The sequence below is a fragment of the Helianthus annuus genome, chromosome 6 (assembly GCF_002127325.2).
Source record: "Helianthus annuus cultivar XRQ/B chromosome 6, HanXRQr2.0-SUNRISE, whole genome shotgun sequence".
NCBI lineage: Eukaryota > Viridiplantae > Streptophyta > Magnoliopsida > Asterales > Asteraceae > Helianthus > Helianthus annuus.
In genome coordinates, this window is record NC_035438.2 from 40940564 (window position 1) to 40964202 (window position 23639).

At 35.5% G+C, this 23639-nt stretch overlaps 2 protein-coding genes across 12 annotated transcripts; both read right to left on the bottom strand.

The window, feature by feature from the left end:
• Positions 1–523: 523 nt before the first annotated feature.
• LOC110865237 (aspartokinase 1, chloroplastic) lies at positions 524–4652 on the bottom strand. 11 transcript variants are annotated; one of them, XR_004860612.1, is made up of 9 exons: positions 4474–4650; positions 4337–4408; positions 3423–3666; positions 3255–3334; positions 3143–3183; positions 1312–2022; positions 1100–1164; positions 910–1002; positions 524–812 (listed from the first exon to the last, which is right to left on the bottom strand). XR_004860612.1 is itself a non-coding variant. In XM_022114471.2 (7 exons), the coding sequence occupies exons 3-7, from the start codon at positions 3603–3605 to the stop codon at positions 976–978; spliced, it is 396 nt and encodes a 131-aa protein (XP_021970163.1). In that variant the 5' UTR covers positions 3606–3666; positions 4337–4389; positions 4474–4639; the 3' UTR covers positions 524–975. The 11 variants fall into 11 exon arrangements, 2 of the variants coding, with proteins under 2 accessions (XP_021970163.1, XP_021970162.1); XR_004860609.1 differs by having other exon boundaries at positions 524–1002; positions 1100–1444; positions 1539–2022; XR_004860610.1 differs by having other exon boundaries at positions 524–1002.
• A 1243-nt stretch (positions 4653–5895) lies between these two features.
• On the bottom strand, positions 5896–7356 carry LOC110865236 (delta(12) fatty acid desaturase DES8.11-like). Its single transcript, XM_035974541.1, has 2 exons — positions 7292–7356; positions 5896–7196 (listed from the first exon to the last, which is right to left on the bottom strand). Exon 2 carries the CDS (start codon positions 7174–7176, stop codon positions 6043–6045), a length of 1134 nt encoding a protein of 377 aa, XP_035830434.1. The 5' UTR covers positions 7177–7196; positions 7292–7356; the 3' UTR covers positions 5896–6042.
• Between the last annotated feature and the right edge of the window lie 16283 nt (positions 7357–23639).

Below are 23639 nucleotides of genomic sequence, written 5' to 3' on the forward strand. Positions count from 1 at the left end.
AAGGACACCGCCTGTCAACTTTTGCGCTAACACTACAAGAAAAAAGACTTTTCGCGACGAATCAAAATCGGCTTTTCGCGACTAAATATCGTCGCGATAGGCTATGGCGACGACATTTTGTCGCAATAGGGTCGTTCCTATTGCTCGGTCGTATTAGCCTGTTTTTTCGTCGTTATACACGGCGTCGCAATAGGTTGACCTATAGAGACTAAATTTCGTCGCGAAAAGGTTTTTAATATTTTTTAGAGCTTTCACCTGTAGAGACTAAATTTCGTCGCTATAAGTTTTTAATATTTTTTAAAGCTTTCACCTGTAGAGACTAAATTTCGTCACAATAGGCTTTGATGTTTTTTTTAATATGTCACCTATAGCAACCCAATTTCGTCGCTACAGTTGAAAGGAAAATTCATATTTTTTAAATTTTATAAATTTTTTTTCCAGGTTTCCCAAATTAAAAAAAACTGTAAAAATCCAAAATAAACTAAAGATTATAAAGCAAACTATGTTCAATTCTAATATAAACTAGGATTTAAACATCGCGCGCGCAAGCGGTCAAAATAATTACTGTGTTCAAAACTCAATAACATTTACGTTCCATTTGTGTAAAACATGAACTCTAAGCCTTAAACCATAAATAAAAGTATAAAACAAAACAAAAGCAAAATCTACAGATCTACACTACACAAAAACCAATCTACTATCTTCAGAAATCCAGCTTCATCTAGCTAGCTTCCGAGTAGTATCAGGCTATCAGCAACATCCATCTTCACACTCCAGCCATCATCCCCATACTCCCAAACCCATTCTTGAATCTTGCCATATAAGTTATAACCCACCAAAACCATCGACCCATGTCACCCAACTATTTTCCAGATAATATACCAGCAAATAACCGATTAACCAACATACCGCAATAATGTCATGATCGGGATCAAACTGAAACCACTCCCAATGATGTGCGAAGTCAACCCCAAATCAGCAAAAAATCCCAATCATGCACACCTAAAGCCCCAATAGATAATCTACGTTCAATATTGGTTCGAGTAGTAAACTAAAAACAATACAAAAGTAATTAAAGAAAGGTTAGGAAGTTAATTACATTTGTTGCAGATTTCATTCCTTTGCCAAGCAACTCTTCTATCATGACCTTATAGACTCTTACACCTTGAAGTAAAGATTTGTAGACGTTCAAAACAAAGACAATCATTAAATTGACTATTACATAAAAAAGGGTTGTTTTGATTCGGGTCGAAACGGGTTTGGGTCAGGACGGGTTTCGGGTCGGGTCGGGTCAGATTTTTTTTAACTTACAGTATCACTGACTGGTGCCAAGCCTGATTGCCAAATCCTAATAATTTTGTTTCCCTTTAGTATATATGTGTCAAGTTTCAGCAACCATTGGGAAATGGTGTTTTTGGGAACTTTCAGCAAAGAACTCTTTCTCCTGTTAATAAAAAGGTCAACTTTCAGTTGGTTAATATGATCATTTTTTCAAAAAGATTATCCAAATAATAAAAAGATTGAATTTTGATCCTTACATGAAGCCAAAATGGGACGTTGCTGATTTCTAATGAAGATTGAGGAAACTTTATTATTTATTTAAAATTTAATTTGGTTTTATCTTTTTAGTCTGTGACCTGCTCGACCTAACCCGACCCGAAACGAACCGATTTTTTTTTTAAATATCTAATGATAGACAAACGAACCTAAAAGTTCCGCCCCACAAAAATAATTTCCTGGGTTTGCCACTGACAGTAACAATAATGTTCTAATACAAAACATAGCTCAGCTGACACGTAATCATTTTGGTTTTGACTAGCGACCTTATTTTAGCACCTAAATATCATTTTTTTAAACTCACAAGGTTGCATCACTGAAAGCTCAATGCAGAAAGTCTCTTGGATCAGTAACAAAACCGGTCAAAGCCGAAGCTACAGCCGTATAAGGAGAAGCCAGATATATTTGACCTTCTTTGTGTCCCATTCGACCCGGAAAGTTTCGGTTAGTTGTTGACAAACAAACCTGCCATCATCAATCATCAGATCAGTTGCAAGATTTGTACTTTTGAATTTAACCTTGAACTTTCCACATCAAAAGACTTGCCTGAGGTTCATTCATGCATGCATAAGTAGGGCTGTAAACGAACCGAACGTTCAACGAACAGTTCGTGAACCGTTCGGCGGGAAGTTCGTTTGTGTTCGTTCGATTAGCTTAGCGAACGAACACGAACAAAAAGTTTTGTTCAGTTAGCTTAGCGAACGAACACGAACACATGTCTCGTTCGTTCGATTGTGTTCGTGAACGTTCGGTAATATGTTCGGTTACGTTCGTTAGTTTACGTGCGTTTGATTATATTAAAAAATAATAAATAATAAACCTTTTATCTAAATATATTAAAAACTTGAAACCCTATTTTTCTAAATAGTTAAAATTTGGACATTTTAAGACATTTTGGGGGATGATTATAACTAAGTTAGTTAAACTTGATTAATCGTTTGGTGGTGTAGTAGACTTCTTGTGTTTTGATTTATCATTTGATGGTTTTATTTAACTACTTATATACAATGTTTAAGGATAACAATGTTTTTATTTTTTATTTTCAAGTTAAATGTTCGTTTGCGTTCAACTTTATTTTGCTTGTGTTTGTTTGTGTCCGAGACCGGTGTTCACGAACTGTTCGTGAACAACTTAATTTCCTTAACGAACGAACACGGACATAAATTTATGTTCAGTAAGCGTTCGTGAACAGTTCGCGAACATGTTAATTTCCTTAACGAACGAACACGAACAAGGCCTTGTTCGTGTTTGTTCGGTTCGTTTACAGCCCTATGCATAAGTATCGAGTGGACCACCCAAACAAGCGCCACAACTAGGACTATTAGGTAAATGGTGGGTCCTAACACCTTTCAACCAATCATAATTGAGTGCAAAATGCGGAGTGGAATGGGGACTTGACATGGCATGATATTATTGGCTAGACGGTAACTCAAACACCCTAAAGTGATTGAATGACACCCTCCACCGTAATATTATCCACACATGATTCTACAGACACCTCATTATTTAATCAAATGCAAGCAGGTGATATATTTAAGCAGAAAACTCTTTAATGATTAAATAATTGTAAAAACTGGAAGCTTACCTATAATGATTGATCTGTCTAAAACAAGCTCATCCACTGTCCTGCATATATACACCAATGCACAATCAGCATAAACTAATGTCTGTAACTTTATATTAATCCAGATGTTTACCTGTAGTGCAGTTCTTTCACAAAACTCAACTCATCGATTTCAGACACATCCGAAATACAGCTTGCAGCCTTTTCTCCAGCCTTTATGATACAATAAATATTTAACTTTAAACCTTCTGGTAAAAAGAGATAAAATATCAATTTAATATATATTATTGATTGCACAAACCACTATATGCTTGTTCGTAGTTTTGCCCATAGCAGACAAAACTATCAAAGGATTCTCTTCTGGAAAGCTGAGGATAAGCTCAGCTACTTCTTTCATTCTATCTGCCGATGCAACCGAAGATCCACCAAACTTCATCACACATGATAGTTGGTTAGCTGATCCTTCTAAACCTTCGACTGTCATTTTATTTTGTACCAAAACGTCATTCTTTCTCGCATCACAAACAACCTTCAGACCTCTTCCCCTGCTCGGAATGAAATATCATATTCGCATCAGATTGTATTCAAACTCGTGCAAAACATGGACCGTGTGTTTGAGGCACACGAAATGATAACCGCTGCTTATGATACAATCATAAATCAAATCAAATCAAATGAGGTTCGTATTGGCTTCAGATCGGCATTCTTAACAAAACTGATTCAAAACAGTATGATATCCGCTTCGTACACGAAACTATTGCTAGAAATTGAACAAAATGGTGAAAACAGATCATAATTCGTACAAAACAAGCACCGTGTGTTTGAGGCACACGAAACGGTAAATGCTGCTTACTGTTAATGATTACTATACATAACAATAAAAAATCGAATCAAATGAGGTTCGTATTCGCTTCAGATCAGCACTCTTAACGAAACTTATTCACAATACTATGATCTCAGCTTCTAATTAGTCTTCTTACACGAAATTAATGCGAGAAATTGAAGGAAACAGTGAAAAACATATCCTAATTCCTACAAAACAGGTACAAACGAAACGTAAAACGCTGCAAAAAGGAATTAATTTGGTGAAAACAAATCAGACTTGAACTCGGAGCGAAGAACCATAAAAGCCCCAAAACTAAAAGTACCTACAACTGAACTCACTGAAAAATACCTAAAAAATAGCAAGTCAAGTTTAGGTTTAGGATTACTTACAGCTGAACTCACGCGACAAACTAAATTGTTGTTACGTTCGGTTCATTTTCTTGCTGCAAATCGCCAAAAAATCTGTAAATAGAGAAGAATTAAACCCTAAACGAATGGAAACAACACAACAGACAGTCGAAGCTTACGAGTTACGAATGACGGCGGTAGTTTCTTGCCGGATTTCGCGGGAAGATGCCGGAAATCTTGACGGCGGTAGTTTATTGATGGAGCATACGATCGAGTGGGTTTTAGGGATGAGTAGGAAATCACAATGGAGATGTTTCTTTTGTTGTGTTGTTTTTAATATATCAAAATTAATGCTTCTACCTATAGAAACGATATTTAGTCGCAATAGGTTAACAATTTTTTTTCCCTTTTAATCTTAATATGTTTGGGTAAATAAAAAAAAATTAAATTAAATAATTTTCATCTACAGAGACGAAATTTCGTCTCAACACATATTTCCCCAAAGCGGGATAATTTCCCCCCAACCCGCCAAACCTATCGCAACCAATTTTCGTGCCCATAGGTTCTGAAAAATGAAATTTTGTGAAAAACTTATAGCAACCAATTTTCGTCTCTATACATGGCCTTTTGCGACGACTTCATTTCGTCGCTAAAGGGCTTGTCGCAAAAAGCCCAATTTCTTGTAGTGTAAAGGACAACACCTGAAATTTGATGCAAACATAAAGGACAAAACTTGTAATTTACTCTATTTTTTTAAATACATGAAACAAAGATTAAAAAAATTAAATAATTTAGGTTTTTGTTTTTGTTTACACGATAATTTTGTATTTTGTAAGAGACACGAAATTCGGTATTTAAGATGTTTTGAATCTCCAACCCAGTTACAATTGTTTCTAAATTAAAAAAAACTAATGGGTTACACCCGCGCTCTGCGCCGAGGCGACCCAATTTTTAATGAAAACACAGACGCAATAGTAAAAATAACGTTAATGGCATGAATTCGTTTGATATTAGTTCAGTTCATTAAGATACCGACACTTACCGAAAGAGGAAAAAAAAGTCATGATATGACCAAAAAAATACCAAGATGTGTTTACATCGGTCGGAACAATAAAATTGAATATAATTCCGGTACTAACGTTGTTCGATCAGTATTAGACCGTTCGTTTTGTTACATGTAAAACATCAAGTTCGATTACAACTTAAAAAAGAAAAACAAAAACCAAAAAGTAGACAAAAAAAAAGATGAAAAAAAATCAAAGAACAAAAATTAGTGTAGCTAAAAAGTTTATAAATTATATAATAATAATAATAATAATAATAATAATAATAATAATAATAATTTAATAATAATAATAATGTGATGTTTTAATAATCAATTTAAGATACACATTTTAGATTTTAAAAATATCTATAAACGCTTTTCAATTTACCTCATAATATGAAGAGGTTCCGCCACTTGGTAGATCAGGGTCAACAGAGATAGCTGTACCCAAGAGTCAAAGAAGACCACAAATAGAAAATTTCACAGAGATCCATCCCACTGCTCTACATTTTTTTTGAACGCCGTAAATTTTATAGAAAAAAATACATAATCAATATGCACGGTTGAGGCAACGCCGTAAATTTTATAAAAAAAAAAAAAAAAATACATAATCAATATGCATGGTTGAGCCATGCACAACCCTTATTATATAGGGAATACAAAGCTGGACACTTAATACACTTGCATTGCTCGTGTACACTGATTACATTTTATGGTACCAATATGTGCCTTTGTGTTCGCTATCTTCATCCGGCTCGATGTAGATGCATTCCTTGGCCTCTCTCCACATCGCCTTGAAAATCGGGGTCCTGTCGATCTTATAAAACTCACCCAAGACAGGTTTGATTGCGTCCCTTGCCTCCTTTGCATGATAATGTGGAATGTACGAGATCAGATGATGCAAGACATGAGTGTGGGTGACATCATGGAAAACCCTATTCAGGAATCCGAAATCCCTATCAATTGTCGATAATGCCCCTCTAATCCAGTTCCATTCGGTTGAATCATAATGAGGTAATGAGAGATGGGTGTGGTGCAAATACGTGATCAACACGAAAAACATGTGAACACCTAGCACCGGAATTAAATACATGCATGTCACCCAAGCTGCCCCCTTCGCGTCTACAAGAAGCTTAGTTGCATACAAAACCGCGAGAATACCAATATCAGATATAACAACCTGAATCCGTTCACGCTCGGTGAAAATAGGACTTAGTGGATCAAAGTGGTTGGCGAACCTCCCATACTTCTTGCCAGAAATGTTAGTCAAGAGGTACAAAGGAAACCCTAGAGTTAACCTGAAAACCAAAGTGAACACTCGACCTGGAGGATTGTTAAGAAGCTTTGAGTAAACGGCAACTTTGGACTTGCGTTTAGGAATGTAAACTTCATCGTTATCAAGTGAGTTTGTGTTGGCATGGTGGTTCCGATGGCTGTATTTCCAAGAGAAATAAGGGGTGTAAAGAGCAGAATGGAGGACGAACCCAACCGCGTCATCGATCAACTGGTAGTCACTAAAGGCATGGTGTCCACACTCATGACCAATGACCCATAGGCCAGTGAGGATGCTAGCTTGACAAAACCAGTATACTGGCCATGCTAAGTAAGCCCATGGGGTAGGTAGAAGAGGGATGTATGTGTTGGCAAGGAAGTAAAAGACATAGGCAACAATGAGGTCGTGAACAACATAGTAAGAGGAACGGATGACGGATCGTTCGAAGCAATGGGCAGGGATTGCTTTCTTTAGATCACTTAGAGTGAATGGTGGATCAACGGGGACACGTTCAAGGATATCTTTGCCCTCAGTTGGGTCTGACATCCGGCCACCTGCACCCATGTTGTTATATATTGGATAACCTGCATAAACATATAACAAATGCAAGATAAGATATATGTATACCAAATTAGAGATTGAAATATTAGAACTTTAAGCTCAAGAAATAAAGTGAGACCTCAGAGATGAGATATGATGTTTGAGTTCTCTTCTGCTGGTGAGTGTCTTTGGTGTTCTTCCTTCTTCACTTTTATAACCAAGGGTTGCCAAAATGTTCGGTTCACTATATGCAATTGGTGACTATTTTAATCGCCAACTACCACGTTTTGTAATATGTGAGAAATCATTGTTTAGGATACACACCAAAGTAAGTACTATTATTAAATTGTGGAGTGATCACTTAATCAATTAAAATAAAGTTCCATAGTAAGTAATAACAGACGTTTGATTTTTTTAATATACAACAAAACTATATTCTAATTAAAGATAAAAAAATTAATGGTGTAATTTTATATAAAAATGTAACATTGTATAAAATAAAGCCACCAACCCCATGATATCCACCATAAAACATTGAGCCGGTTTCATTTCAATTAAAGTTTCACTTATTTTTCACTTTTAGTTTAAAGGTTTTCATCTTTTTTGCATTTTAACCTCATTATTTTTTTTTACTTTTACCCAAAGTTTTTCAATTTTTTCAAGTTAACCCATAATACTTTTTTGTTTACAAATTTAATCCCCCATACTTTTCATATTTTTCAAATTTTTCGTTATACGTTTCGTTTTACATTTTATGAGTGAATACGCTGCGACGTGCGTGTGGGTTCAATGTTTTTTTTGTCTATTTTATTTCCGTTTGACAAGCCTGTTGCAATACGTCTTTATTTCCCTGTTTGGCAGGTTCGTCGCAACGAGCGAGGGTCCTAGATTTACTTAGATATTCTTTTCTATGTTTTACGTTTGAATCTAATTTTTTCGCATTAACACGACAACGCAACAGATGTGCATGGTTCAACGATCTTACATATGCTTTTCGTTCGGTGTTATTGTTTCCTTTTATGTTATTTTGTTTTTACCTGTTTTTTCGTGTGTGGGTAGTCGCTAGCAGTGATATGTTATTGATGCTACTTGACACAATTTACGCCCCCGCCGCAACGCGGGGACCTTAATACTAGTTTTATATAAAAATGTAACATTGTATAAAATAAAGCCACCAACCCCATGATATCCACCATAAAACATTGAGCCGGTTTCATTTCAATTAAAGTTTCACTTATTTATCATAACGGCATTTATATGATTTTCTTTTTTTTAAGCACCCTAAGACCGGAGGGTATGGGGCCGTCCCCATGCCCGTCCCTTGCTCGCCGCCCCGTCTTCCTCACCCCTCTACTCCGGCGGCGGGCCAGGCCCGGCTTCTCCGTCCTCCACAAGCCGGTGGCGACGGGCCATTCTCCCACACACACACCTATACATACATACATATATATATATATATATATATATAGTAGAGGATTCAAATAAGAAGAAAAATTTTATAAGAATAAAAAGAAAATAAGTTTTAAACCAATAGAAATGCTCCATTTTACTTCATTTAATATGTGTATTTAATGTTATTAATAAGGGCATATAGGTAAGTTCTAATTGTAATTAATTAGCTAACTAATTAAACTTGTAACTCACTTTTAAATATAGTCTTTCAAGATAAAATAATTTAGGGTGAATGATAATTTTCGACATGTGTAGGATAAATTTTAGTATATGTGTAGGATAAATTCTTAAATGTGTATGATAAATTTAGATATGCGTAGGGTAAATTTCGGTAAGTGTAAGATACATATAGGATAAATTTTGAAATGTGTAGGATAAAATGTTTTTTGTTTTATTAATTAGAATGGCATAATTAATGGGAGAAGTTTATAAATTATTTAACGTTTTACCATTATGCCCTTTCTTCTTTTTTCTTCTCACATTAAATTTCTTCTCAAATGAACCTTCCCCTATATATATATATATATATATATATATATATATATATATATATATATATATGGGAAGGATGTATAGGAAACCCACTTTAATTTAGAAAACCCGGGAAACTCAAAGCTCCCGATGTTTTTTTTTTCTTGAAAAATGTACACATGTTATATACATGTTTTTAAGGGTTTTGGGGAAAAAAAATCAAAAAAGCGCCGAGTAGATATTTTTTAAAAAAATATACAAGTTTTGGTGTAACACATGTTACATTCATCTGACATATTTGTAACATGTGTTACACCAAAACTTGTTTATTTTTTTTAAAAATATCTACTCCGCGCTTTTTTGATTTTTTTTTTTGTCCAAAACCCTTAAAAACATGTATATAACATGTATAAATTTTTTCAAGAAAAAAAAACATCGGGAGCTTTGAGTTTCCCGGGTTTTCTAAATTAAAGTGGGTTTTCTATAGATACTTACATTATATATATATATATATATATATATATATATATATAGGGGAAGGTTCATTTGAGAAGAAATTTAATGTGAGAAGAAAAAGAAGAAAGGGCATATTAGTAAAATACAATTTCATTTATAACTCATATCATTAATTTTTAACTCTTTAATTAATTAGTTAGCTAATTATTAATTATTCTACATATAATCTACAAAAGTTACACATATCAAAATTTTCCTACATATACCCTACACATTATAGAATTTTATCATACACAGTCGAAATTTATCCTACACACCTCGAAATATAACCTACACAACTCGTAATTTATCCTACACAACTAGTAATTTATTCTATACTTTAAATTAAGGTGTTTTTTAATTTGGAAAAAGTATATATTTTGAAAAGAAGTTACAAATTTAATTTAGTTAGTTATTAAAGAGGAAGAATACAAATTAATGTTTTTTATAAGTTTACCAATATACCCTTATATTAAAATTAAATGCAAATATTAAATGAAGTAAAATGAAGTATTCTTATTGGTTGAAACTTCTTCTTTTTTCTTCTTACAAAAAAATTCTTCTCATTTGAACCCTCCACTATATATATATATATATATATATATAGGGAGAGGATCATGAGAAAACTAGATATAAATGAGAAAACTAGAAAACTAACTAAAATCCACTAAAAGGGAGAGGGAGGGAGACTTTTAATGAAGGAGGGGGGACTTTTAATGAAGGAGGGGTAAAATTGGAACAAAAAATATATAAATTTTCAAACATTTCCCATTTCTCCATACGTTATCATTTTAAAACAAAAATGGCACCATAAGATCACAAATTTTCTTATCTTTCATTCAAGTATATTCGAGCATATTTTTTATGACATAAAAAAAGATTTATGGTGTCGTCTTGTTTTCTCCACTATTATTATAGTAGTGCACATGTGCAATGTAACATGTACTACAATTGCATTACATGCTTAAAATTAGCTTTTTGAGTCTAGTTTAGCTTTTAGGGTTAGTTTTTTTGGAGGTTTAGGATTAGGATTAGGTTTTTGGGTGTGGGGGGAGGGGGGTTTAGGTTTTTTTTTGGGGGTGGGGGGGGGGGGTGGGGGTTTAGGTTTTTTTCGGGTTTATGTTTAGTGTTTAGTTTTAGGTTTTTGGGGGGTGGGGGGTGGGGGGTTTAGGTTTTTGGGGGGTGGGGGTGGGGGGGTTTAGGTTTTTGGGGGGTGGGGGAGGGGGGTTTAGGTTTTTTTTTTGGGGGGGGGGTGGGGGGTTTAGGTTTTTTTCGGGTTTATGTTTAGGGTTTAGTTTTAGGTTTTTGGGGGGTGGGGGGTGGGGGGGTTTAGGTTTTTGGGGGTGGGGGGTGGGGGGGTTAGGCTTTTGGTGGGAGGGTGAATTTAGGTTTTGGGGGGTGGGGGTGGGGGGGGGTTTAGGTTTTTGGGGGGTGTCGGTGGGTGGTGGGTTAAGTGGTTTAGTCTTTCCGTATTAGTGCACATGTGCAGTACAACAAAAAAAATTTTTTTTTTTTTTTTGAAAATTTTTTTCCATACATATAAAGTAGCGATTTTTTATTAAAAAATTGTAAAAAAAAAAAAAAATTTTTTGGTATTTTTTTAGGTTTTTTTAGTTAGTTTTTTGGTTTTCTCATTTAAACTAGTTTTCTCATGATCCATCCCCTATATATATATATATATATATATATATATATATATATATATATATATATATATATATATATATATAAAGGGGTTCATCGCTTTTAGGCCTCATTTACGTGGCGGTGACGTGACAGCCCATCCCCTTGGGAATGAGGCTTTCCATACCCAGTGGTTTAACAAAATATATCCGATTCTTCACTTAATTACAAAAATATTTTGTGATTTTTTTTCTCCAATGGAACACATAGTATTTTTTACATATGATATGATTTATTTATGATATTTGATGTTAAGATAAAGTAAGATGTATGAAAACTTGTGATATACATAAAACGTATAATTTTGTTTAGTTTAATTTGCACTTTGCAAGAAAAGAAATACGGTCAGCTTAGGTGTGCCCCCAACAAGAAAGAATTTGTTTTTAGCAAAGGTGATTCGTCGTTACTGCTCATGTAATTGAAAAGAATCTTGTTTGCTATTAAATACAGAAGCCTCTAGGTAAGCCACAACAACAAAACCAAAACCAGAAAAAAAAAAAAATAAATAAATAAACACAGAATTTTAGTTCCCGTTTAAATGGTATCAAACATATTCCGGTTGAACCTATTCTAGCAGCATTGAAATCATCTCGTTGAAAGCTACGAACTTCGGTTTTAAGTTTTCGCTTTTATACTTTTAGCTTGTAGATTTTAGAGTTTTTGTTCTGATCATTGTTTTTTTTTAATTGGAATTGTGTCTTTTTTCTAATTCATTATGTTTTTTTTTTCAACGGCAATGTGTTATATTTTGTGATCCATCGTATCTTTGTACCTATTTTTCCTTTTATTTAATCTATATTTAATTTATTTGTTATATGATAAATTATTTCTAATATTTCGTTTATAATTAAATTGGAAGTTGGATAATAAACAGAAAAGAAAAGTATATTGAATAAAGTAAATTAAAAATTGGATAATAAAAAAACGTAAAATGTATATAATAAATAAAATATCTTTTTTCCAACGGCTACTTTTTCTAACGACTTATTTTTTTTTCCGGTGACGTATAAATTCAATTCGTCTTTCAACTTATATTTGCACTTCTCAGTTGTAACACCCAACATTTGAAAACAACTTTACATAATATTTTAGTTGTGAAAAGTAGGTGCCAACTTTTTTATTTTTAACATCACTACTTTATCACCCGAGGCTGCTTCTTGGGTTTGAGAAATTTACTTTTATTAAAAATTATTTGTGATTAATACATAAATAGTAAACGGCTTAAAGATTTCGAAGCAAGTCAAAACATGCACTAAAGGTGTAACGTAAACGATTTTTTGGGCAGGTTTCTTAGACTGAAGAGTATGGAGCGCCTCATCCCCAAGGGGATGGGCCGCCACGTAGGCGCCACGTAGGTTCGGCTTGGAGGGGATGGACCTAGGGGGTGGGGGATGAGCCCCTTTATATATGTATGTATGTATGTATGTATAGGTATATGTGAGAGAAGGAGAGAGGAGAGAGGCACGGCACATCCGGCTGTGGGGAGCCGATGTTGCCGAGCCGACCCTATGGGGGGCGGTGTGGGGGACCGGCGCCGGTCCTAGCCGGGCCTCAGCCGGCCCCTATACCCTTCAGTCTTATACTGAATTACAATGTATAAAAAGCTAAATAAATGATTAACAGCTGTACAATGCATAAAACCATATTGAAGTTTGTTCATATTTGCATACATAAGAACTGTTATTACAATTAGAGAAGTTCTATAAACCGCTTCTCTATTAAAGACAAAACATGAATAAAACCTGTGACTACTCAAACTTATATATAGTCCATGATGAAGTAAATAAAAAATAATCAAACTTAAACACACTAACACACACATAATGAATCTATTTTAATTCAAACTAGATTTGTTAACGTCGCGTTTTGCGGCGAAACGAAGCAAATGATAAGGTAAAACAAACGTTATTTGAAAAAGAAGCAACTTGTTTAGAAAGCCAAACCGTCAGAAAATCGGTTCATTTTATCATCGTACCATTTTATGATATCAAATAAATACTCTATTTTGAATACATGTGTTTGTTTTTAACAAAACTTATACGGGAATGTCAAGGGAAAAAAATAATGAATCTAAGTTATTAATAAAATATCTAATTAACTTAAAAAGGAAATATGATTTAGAAAAGGAAAAAATAATTATTAAAATAGAAAATAAATAATAGAGGAAATATGGTTTATGAAAAGAAAAACAATGAAAATATGTTAATAAGTGAAAAGCAAATATAATAATTAAATATTACACTATTAAAATAATAGATAATTAAAAAAACTATATATTATTATAAAATTAAAATTACTATTCATGGAACTTTGTCAATAAAATATATATATAATATATAATATATAATAGTCCATACTTCCTCATTTCTTTCACAATTATACAATATTCTCCCGTCGATTCAACACCTTAGTTGCCCCATTCAACAAAAATATAGTAGTAAAAAAAGCATGTAGTCAAATACCTGAAGTTGCAGCCTCTAAAGCAATATGTTTTGTCCTAAATCACCAGAATACTAGTAAAATTACCAGGGCCAGTACATACCGACACTATCAGAGTTAGTATAAGAACTTTCTTCTAACCATTGAAAAAGAAATAAACGCATAAAAGAACCTAAAAATCCTTGTGAATTGTCATCAAATGTTTGACTTTTTCCAACGACTATTTTTTTCCTGTGACTATAAATGCAATTCCTCTTTCAACTCCTTGCTATAGTTCCGATTTTGTGTATTGAATAAAGTTCCGTTTTGTTGTTCTAAAAAAAAAGTTGTAACACCCGACATTTGAAAACAACTTTACATAATATTTTAGTTGTGGAAAAGTAGGTGCCAACCTTTTTATTTATTACATCATAACTTTGTTTCACCACTTAACTATTAACTTATATTACTACAAAAATTAGAATTCAGTTGAAAACCATCTCTTAACATCACAACCTTTAAACTTTCACAAAAAAAATACAAATTTGTCTTTGTGATGTGTGTTCGTGAACCAGTCTGAACGATTGATCTTCAACCTTGCAATTCCATTTATGAGCATCACCTAAGGCATTACAACATCACATTTAGTATTAATAATAATATATAAATCATATATACACAAACCCCTAATTAAAAGTGTGAACTTTATCAAAACTCAAAACCAAACTTAACTCCGACGTAGACTACGCCGGAGTCGGCGCAAACTCAACGTATGCTCCTGCTTAATACTTAGTGTAAGACAAAGCTTAACCAGTGTAACTCCCTTTGTCTAGCGTAGACTACGTTGGTGCATCAAGTCAAGATACCATTTTAGACGCATTCCTATAGTCAAGGTACGTTGGGAAGGAAAGTGTGGTGCCAAATTCACTTGAGAACTTCAAAGAGACATGAAGACCAAGTACCCACACCTTTTCCTAGAGTCTTTCCCTTGAATAAATTTTAGAACGAAATTTCCTAAAGTGGGGGAGATAGTAACGTTCCATATTTTCGTAGTATTCTCTTCGATTTATTGTAATTTGTATTCTCATTTCTATCCCTTGTAATCCGACACCTTGATCATAATGGAAATCATATTTATATTATACTTGCACAATTAAATTTGCATTCTAGGTTATCACTCACAAATGCGCGTTTTATACAAAACCGATTCATACATCGAGTTTACATTTTCTTCAGAATGTTAATTATACATAAATTGTTGTTACAAACACTTGTGTACTCCTTAAATACCCAAAAACATGCTTAACTATGAGCTTTTATCATGAAATAACAACAAAATCAACCTCGGGGGGTCAAATTACACATTTTGAAAATTATGGAAAAAGGCCTCCTCGCGTCGCACGAGGGAATACTAGTTTCCCTGTCGCACGACGTGACAGTACCCTTTTTTCAGCTAGATTGTTGGCAACTCACAAATTTGGGTTTAAATTTCGCTTCCCTCTTCTCCAACTCCCAACTAGCTTCATTAAACACCAAACCCTAATACACAGTTATAAATATACCACTTCTCCACCTCCTAAATGCTTTCAACACCTCTATATCCCTTCCAAATGCTCCCAATTCATCAAAAATGTCAACCTGGACTGATTGTTCAAAGCTCCAAAACAGTGAATTTTAAGCTTGTTTCTTCAACTTTTCTTCTTGTTTTCTTGTTTCTCCTTCCTTGGATAACCTCTAGGAGTGTTACTACATGTTACCAAGGTAAACAAAGATGTTACATCACCATTTTGAGGTCCAAAGTGTAACAACCCTCAAAAATATTCCCAATGACAAGCGGTAATCAAAACCCCAAGTACGCGCGACGAAACTTGTTTACTCAATCAGAAAACTTAGCGGTTAAGAAAACTTGACGGTTGATGAACCAACCCACACAAAAATACCCTTACTAAACTCACAATTAAAACCCAAACCATTTAGGATCAAGACCCGAGCATACGCGATAAGAACCAGTACGAAATTCGAGAAAAACGCACGATTGGGCAAAAAAGGCAGCCGAGGACACATGTTACCACGGCCCGACACGTGTCCAATCTAACTAGGACATGTGGCAGACCTATGTCAGGCCGACCGCCCAGGCGCGTCTCGGGAGAGACCCTCTTTCCCCCCGCAACGCTCCTGAGATACCAGCCCGGGCTAAGTAAAGGCCGGGTCTGGGATGAATTCAGTGCACCACTTTCGATCGAAAATCGATACTTATTTCTCTCTCGTTCTGTCGTTCTAATACCAGAACCCCTAAACCTCGAAACTCTGCTCTGTAGAAAGTGTACTAAACCTAATCATTGAAACGATATTCTGTCCGATTGATCTGAAACCAACCAACGGATGCCAAAGTGCTACCTGAATAAGGCTATACTTTGTTAACTACATTGAGGTTTTGATCTCGTGATTATCGTTAAAGTTTGAGTTGGATTTATACATTAGTACGGATTACTTTCTGTGAAATTGGGGGTTAGAATCAGAAAGCTTAAATTCACTGATAATGTTGATACACTTTGTGTGGACGCGACTCGGCTCGGTTCGACTCGGCTCGGTTCGATTTGGTTTTGACTCGGTTAGGTCCGGCTCAAGCCCGACGTCACGACATTCCTCCGTCGTGCGCCCCAGAGTTCGACACGCGAAGCACGGAGAGCCGCGGCCTTTCCCGCCAACACATCACCATGACATCACCTTAGTGATGTCATGATGATGTCACTATTTTGTCTTATGTGGAAATATGTGAATTTTGAAAGCATATGACGAAACAAATTTTGTTTCGTCAACCATTGTCATGGTTCAGCCTGTTTCGTCTGTGGGCTTCTTCAGGCCCAATGTTTGGCCCAAAAGTTGTTTCGCCGAGTCCTTTTCTGATTCGTCAAGGACTGTGTCTTTTTAGTATAAATACCCCTCATTGTTTCTGTGTGAAATGGACATGAGAGACCTGTGAGACTTAGTGAAACTCTGTATACATTGTTTGTATATGTTTCGGGTTGTACTCATCCCTAATCAATAGATATTGAATCTTTTGGTTACATGTTCTTCTTTCACACTTTGTTTGGTTTGCACCGTAACGGGGATTCCGCACCCGTTACCGTGTTTGTGATAAACAAGGATAGGTTTACGTTATCGATCCACCGGAAAAACGGGATCTACAATTGGTATCAAAGCATTGGCTCTAATCCTTGTTTAAAACCAAACAAGTTTGGGTTTTTATCAAGTGGTTTTTTTTTGTGATTTTTCAGATTTTGTTCTGTAAAAGTTTATATATTTTCTGGAAAAAGTCACTAAAATCAGTGTTTATCTTGTTGTTTTGCTAAAAGTTTGTTCAAAAACCTTGTTTGTTTGAATGTTTGCATGTTACTAATGGGTTTTTGTTGAAAGTTTTAAGCAAATCTTATGTTCGGAAATTTATCGGTCACCTGAATCTTCATCGAGTTCATCTTATAATCAAGTTGTTCTTGTTTTTGTTCTTGAAAATGTATGTGTTTGATCTGGATTTTTGTTTGAGTTAAAGAGTTTGTGGAATATAATATATTAAGTTGACAAAGTGTGTATGTGATGATGTTATTTGTTGAAAAAGGGATGATGGGTTGTGGTTACCAGTTGCAGAAAGCATTGTGTGTTTGACAAAAGGAACCCTCCTTGTCAGAAGATAAGGTTGAGGATAAGATTTCCTTTGTTAACTTAAAAATATACATAGAGAGTTTCTCCATAGGAAGTTACGCCAAAGTCAAACAGTGACTCTCACCATAGTATTTCATCAGCCTAGTTTCGTCGATCAGAGTTCTTATACATCACTTTCGTCGTTCATATCCATTCAGTTTTGTCAGCCCTAACACACTCCATTTTCGTCGACCACAAAAAAAAAAAAAAAAAAAAGAACATCAGTTTCGTCGACATAATTGAACCAACCAGTTTCGTCGAACTAAATTATACAATTCAGTTTCGCCGCTTAACACTTAAATTTGTTTCGTCGATTAAATAAAACAAAAGTGTTTCGTCGATTGTTTAATAAAGGTTTCAGTTTCGTCGGTCAAAGATGTCATTCAAACATTAAAGGGGTTCGTCGCAGATCATTTGACTTTAATTGTGTAAAGTTTTTGTCCAGAATCATTTGTTTCGTCAAAAGCCTGGATTTCATCAAAATCTAATTTCGTCACAGCCTTCAAACAACTTAAAACAATTCTGATTGGGCCATGAAAGTGGATATTTTGTCAAAACATGTAATTAGTCTAAATACATAGTCACATGAAGTAGACAATTGCATGTGCTCGGCCGATACTTTGATTAACAGCTGGACCTACAATTGGATGAAATCATTATAAATTGAATTGAATTTTAGTGGGCAATTTTTTTTTATGGGCCGATGACATCATTATAAATCGAATTAAATTTTAGTTTGCAATTTGGGCTAGACATTAACTAATTCATTTTGGTGGGCTTGTGTAACATTTTTTTTAACAAGATCCTAGTTGGGCCTCATCAGATCGTATCGTGGGCGTTAATCACTAAAAACTGAGGTTTATTTATCTATCTTTTTTTGTGAAAGTGGTTTTGGCCAAAATACATATTTCGTGGATCAGTAGTTTTCGTGAACTGCAAAGTGGGGTCGGGTATTCACGGAGTTGTTTTGAATCGCGCTTCTAAATATCACGGTTTCATCAAAAAAAAAATAATTTCACTTCTATACACCAATTATGAGTGGCACAAGTCCGTGGGATTGGAGTATGGACCCACAACCAGGTCAAGATCAAACTTCCGCAGCCGTGTGGGCAAGAAATATGGTTCCTCAACCATCCATAAGCGCAAGTCAATGGGCTTTGTTGTCGAATCAAAACCAAAACATGCAGAATCTTTTGGTAGCGAGAGGAGAAGGATATGCAGCTACTAGAAAGACACGCCATGATCTGTTGAAGAAGAAATTCGAATCATTTCATTTCTTAGAGAATGAAACCCTAAATGATATAACTACTCGTTATTATCATTTGATGTGTGAAATGTATTATTTTGGTGTTCTTGCATCTCAACAGGAAATGGTAGCACGGTTTGCTGATGCTCTACCTCCAAAGTGGAGCCCATTCATTGAGCTTTTAAAGCATACGGGCGTTCTAGATGCTGTCAATGTTAATATCTATGAATTCATTCAGAAGTTGGAGCACAAGAACGAAGAGGAAATTCGGAAAGCTAAAAGGATTGCACCTCCTCAAAACACAGAAATGTATTTGTCGGGTTTTGGTCCTTCAGCTAGTTCTAGTTCCATTCAGCAACCGAAGATTCAAACGACGTTTGTATCAAATACAAGCTCATCCCCGTTTCCACAGTTCAATCAAAGTGCTTATCTTTCGCGATCTCAACCCCAACATCAAGCTCAACCTCAACCTCACGTTTCGACAACACAACCTCAATATGATCCAAGTGTCGATTGTGGTCCGCTCATACAGTTAGGAAACGGTGATCAAACAGGAACTGCGTTTCTTGCTGAAATTGTCAAGAATGTCAATGATGGTGAATCTTCGGGAAATGATGACAGTTCAGGATATAGTGGCAGTTCGGATGAAGAATCGAATTTGAATGAAGGAACTGATTCTGAAGCTGATAATTTGTCGGATGATGCCAAGGAGACAAAAAGTCAAAAATCTGACTTGATCAAGAAAGCTGATGCTACATCGAACGAATTGGAGAAGATTCTCACTGAAGATGGATCTTTCTCTTCTCAGACTGCCTTTATGGCTAATCTCACAGCTCCTACAAGTCAGGTAAAATCTGAAACTCCTAGCATATGTAGTGATTGTGCTAAGATGAAACATGAATGTGCTGAATTGAAACGTGAATCTGAAACGGTTCATAATCACAATCAGAGTTTGGTTATTGAACTGTCAAAGTGCAAAGAGGCAAATATGGCTCTGGTTAGAAACAAAAAGGAATTTAAATCTGTAATTGAAACCTTAAAGAAAAGTGTTTCCGAAGTGAACAAAGTTGTTTATCATAAACAAGTTAGTATTAATGATTACATTAACATCGTTGAGGAAACCAAGAAGGAACTAGCCATTGCCAAATGCGAGCATGATGCAATCAAGCAAAAATTGGAGAGTTATTCTAACTCCCGATTTGTGCTCGATCACATAATTGACGTTCAACAACTGAAAGGGAACGTGAAAGGCGTAGGGTATAAGGCGTGTCCACCCCCTTTGAGACACAACTATACCAAAATGCCCGATGAAGAGGATATGCCTCGTTTTGAACCATCTGTACCTCTTGATTATGAGGAAGTTACAACTGGCTTAGGGTTCAAAACGGACAATTCATCGGAGGGCTCATCTGATCGCAAGGAAAAGTCATCATGTGCTTCAAATCAAAGTCCTCCAACCATTGAGGACTATGATTCTTCAGATAATGAATCAGATGTGAATGACCAGGATGAATCACTTGATGAGACGAAAGGAGTAGAAATTCCAATTGAGAATCATATTCTTTGTGATCCTCCTACTCCTGCCGTGCAACCTGTTGCCAAGGAAGTGATAGATCCTGTCAAGAATGTCAAAGATGACAATGAATGTGTGTCTGCTGTTAAGAGCAATAACTTGTTGTATACTTTAGTCGGTGATAGTAAAATTTATTCAGACATAGATTTTCCAATCAAAAATGTCAATCCATCTTTGATTGATAAAGTTTTTGAAGACAACACAAGCAAGTTTTTGGGAAAGACGATCCCGGGAGTTACTGTAACTCAATGTGATCCAATTCCAAAGGCTGAAATTAGAAAACAATTTGGAAAACAGAAATCACCGACAAAGCAACAACCAATTGCTTTTAAGGGTAAACAACAACAACGAGCTCCAAAGCCAAAGGCTAAGGTTGATTCAAAAGGAGCTTGTTACAAGAAGAAAACAAAAGACGTTAAGTTTGTGGCCTCCAAAGGTACTGATAAAGTGGAGACTTTTGAAAATAAATCAAATACCGATTTTGTACAAAAAGTCAACATTTTGAAACGTAATAGTGATAACAATTACACCCAACACATAAACGGGTGTGAAGCTAGTACCTCTGGGTCTACAACTTCTACGTCAGGTCGTCGATCAGATTCTCCTAAGTTTGTTGAAAGGAGAACTTGTTTCAAATGTGGGAAGTTTGGGCACATCATTAAAGACTGCACAAACTCACCCAAACCAAATTTTGTTGAAAGATCCCCTTCTGAACAAGCTCATCAACAACGTCGTCCTGTGTCACCAAAATCTGACAAACGCACAGTTAAAGAACAGGAAACAAAACAACGACGTAAAAATGTAAAGGTGATCGAAAAGGCCTTAAAACCAGAAACTGTTAAAAGGAAACCAATTTTGTCACAACCGTTAAAACCGGAGATTTCTAAATCTGTAAATAATACACAATCCGGTAAGCAAAAACAAGCTTGGAAACCTAAAATGGGTGAAGGTTCAGGGGGAGGCGTGAAATTTCCAAATCATCAAGAGATTGAAATTACATTTCTTGATTTTCAGGGGCAACCCAAGTCTATGAAGGCTTGGGTCCCCCTCTCCAACTAATCTCTGAGCGAGTGTGCAGGAAGTTCCAGGAGGAACTATCGATAGTCATAGGATTATTGATAGTGGAATGTCCTTGTACAAGATTGGCGACAGAAGAAATTGTTGCCTTTGATGGAGAGAAAAAGAAAAGGGGAAACAGAATTGTCTGTTGAAGAGATTGAAAAACTTCAACAAAATGCAAATTATTTCAAAAGTGTGATTGTTAATGGCTTTGATCGGGTCCCCGGGATAGATTCAAATCAAAATGTACGAACCTGCAGCACGTCTGAAGTTCACAATCGACAAAATGAACGTGCAGTGTACATTTCTTCGCGGTGTAATTGAAGAAAATGTGTTTGTTGAACAAACCAACTGGGTGTGCGGATGCCTTGGCGTGGATTGAACAACCGCACACTACTTCTCAAGAGAAAGACAAAGACCTTCGCTGGTGCAATGTGGAAGACCAGCCGGAACCAAAGTTTTTTGATCGTGTTGCTGTGAAGAGATTTTTCATTAGCTACAAAATCGACTTTGAAGTCCACACCGGGTGGATATCCAGTTAAGGAGAGCGCTCAGATTCCTGCCATCGCACGAAGAAGTTGCAGGATTACGGTTTTAAATTTCTAATCTCTCCTATACTTGTCGATGTTTAAGCTGCTTTATGAACTATTATCATCTCGTACAGCACTCTTTGACCCGACACGTTGATTTCAAATATCACCTCCCACGTGATTGCTTCAATATGAAACATGTCAATGTTGTCATGGTCCACACCGCTTACCGACGTGCCAACTGATTTTCCCAAAATTTGATAAATCAATTCTGACTAAAATTAATTTTGGTAAACGACATTAAGGTAAAACATGAGTTAACCGACATCGGGAAATCGTTTTTGTAAATACCTTTGTGTTTTTAAAATTTATCTTAGTTTGTTGATTTTAGGGGGAGTAAATCCAAATTTAAAAATCCAAAAACATCAAAAAATTTCAAAAAAAAAAAAAAAAAACCAATAGAAAATCAAAAATGAGTTTCCTGGCGAGCAAAAGAGAATATGATAGTACATCAGTGGTCTGTCGAAATCTCTTTAAACCTTAAATGAAAAACGACAAGCAGCTCTATATAAGATGTATCGGTAGGCTCACAATCATTTTAAAGTGTGCAGGGTGATATAAACCTTAATCGACTGAAGACCAGGTGGGAACCATTGATTGGCATATGGTCTTGGTACTGAAATTTTGTTTGATAGATTGCCGAGGTTCTGAGATATTCGGTCTTTATGCTGCTTATCATCTGGGTATCATGGTTGTATCTTTTACCGAAAAAAACGGGGACGCAAGTCTAGATCTTCCATGATACTATACATACGTGTACATATTGCATTCGACCTCAATAAGTGATCAACAATCACATGTCCATCAAAATAAGTGATAATATATCACATTTATCCGGGAGTCAAGTTCGTCTCTCTGCTGTACGAAAGTACTGACCTGTTCACGGACTTGCTCCTGTGCCCTCATGCATATGAAAATCAAGTTCCTCATCAATAAGTGATTCTATCACATAGGGCTTGTTTTCAATCAAAATAAGTGAGAATCTCACATCATATACGGTCAAACAGATGATAAATGGTATACTCACCGGTAAGATGAATCTCGTGCATACCTTGATACGGGAATGTGTCGTGTGTGGATGAACACCGGTCGGTAAGTATAAATCATACACTTAACGTATCCCCTAAACATGATTACATCTGATAAGTTGAGCTTATGTGGACAACAATACCGATAATTGTTATAGGATGCTTATCTAAATGTTAACTAAATGAACAACAAGAGCGTTTTGACATGACCGTACACTGATATGATTCTCTTACCCTCGAAACTCGCAAAACGAATGATTGTATATATTTATTTATTGTTTTCCGTATTTAAATTTGAAAAATGAAAAATTCCAAAAAGATTTTAGGTGTGTTTTAATATAAACTTTATAAAATCCAAAAAGATTTTGCTTCTAGTTTATTTTTGATTGACTGATGTTGGAACTCGAGTCTATCCTACCCAAAATCCTAATCGTAATCCAGAAAACAATTGCACCTTCATAAACAGTCGAAGTTAACGAGTTTTGAAAGTTAAAGGATTATAATTGAAAATTTTTAAACTTTCAAACTGTTGTCGGTAGGTGTTTGATTGAGATATGGTCACACATGTGTCGTTTGTTTATGGAAACTATATTCCAAGCAGTTGTTCTCATTATGCGTTTAGATTTCTTGCATGTGTAGATGCTAAAGGCGAGGAGAACATGTTCAATGACAAGCTTTGGAATGAAGACATGACGTGGAGGCACTCAAAAGATAATGATGATAGAGTTGCCGATGACCCCTCATCAACACCACAAGGATCTAAAGATTTGACA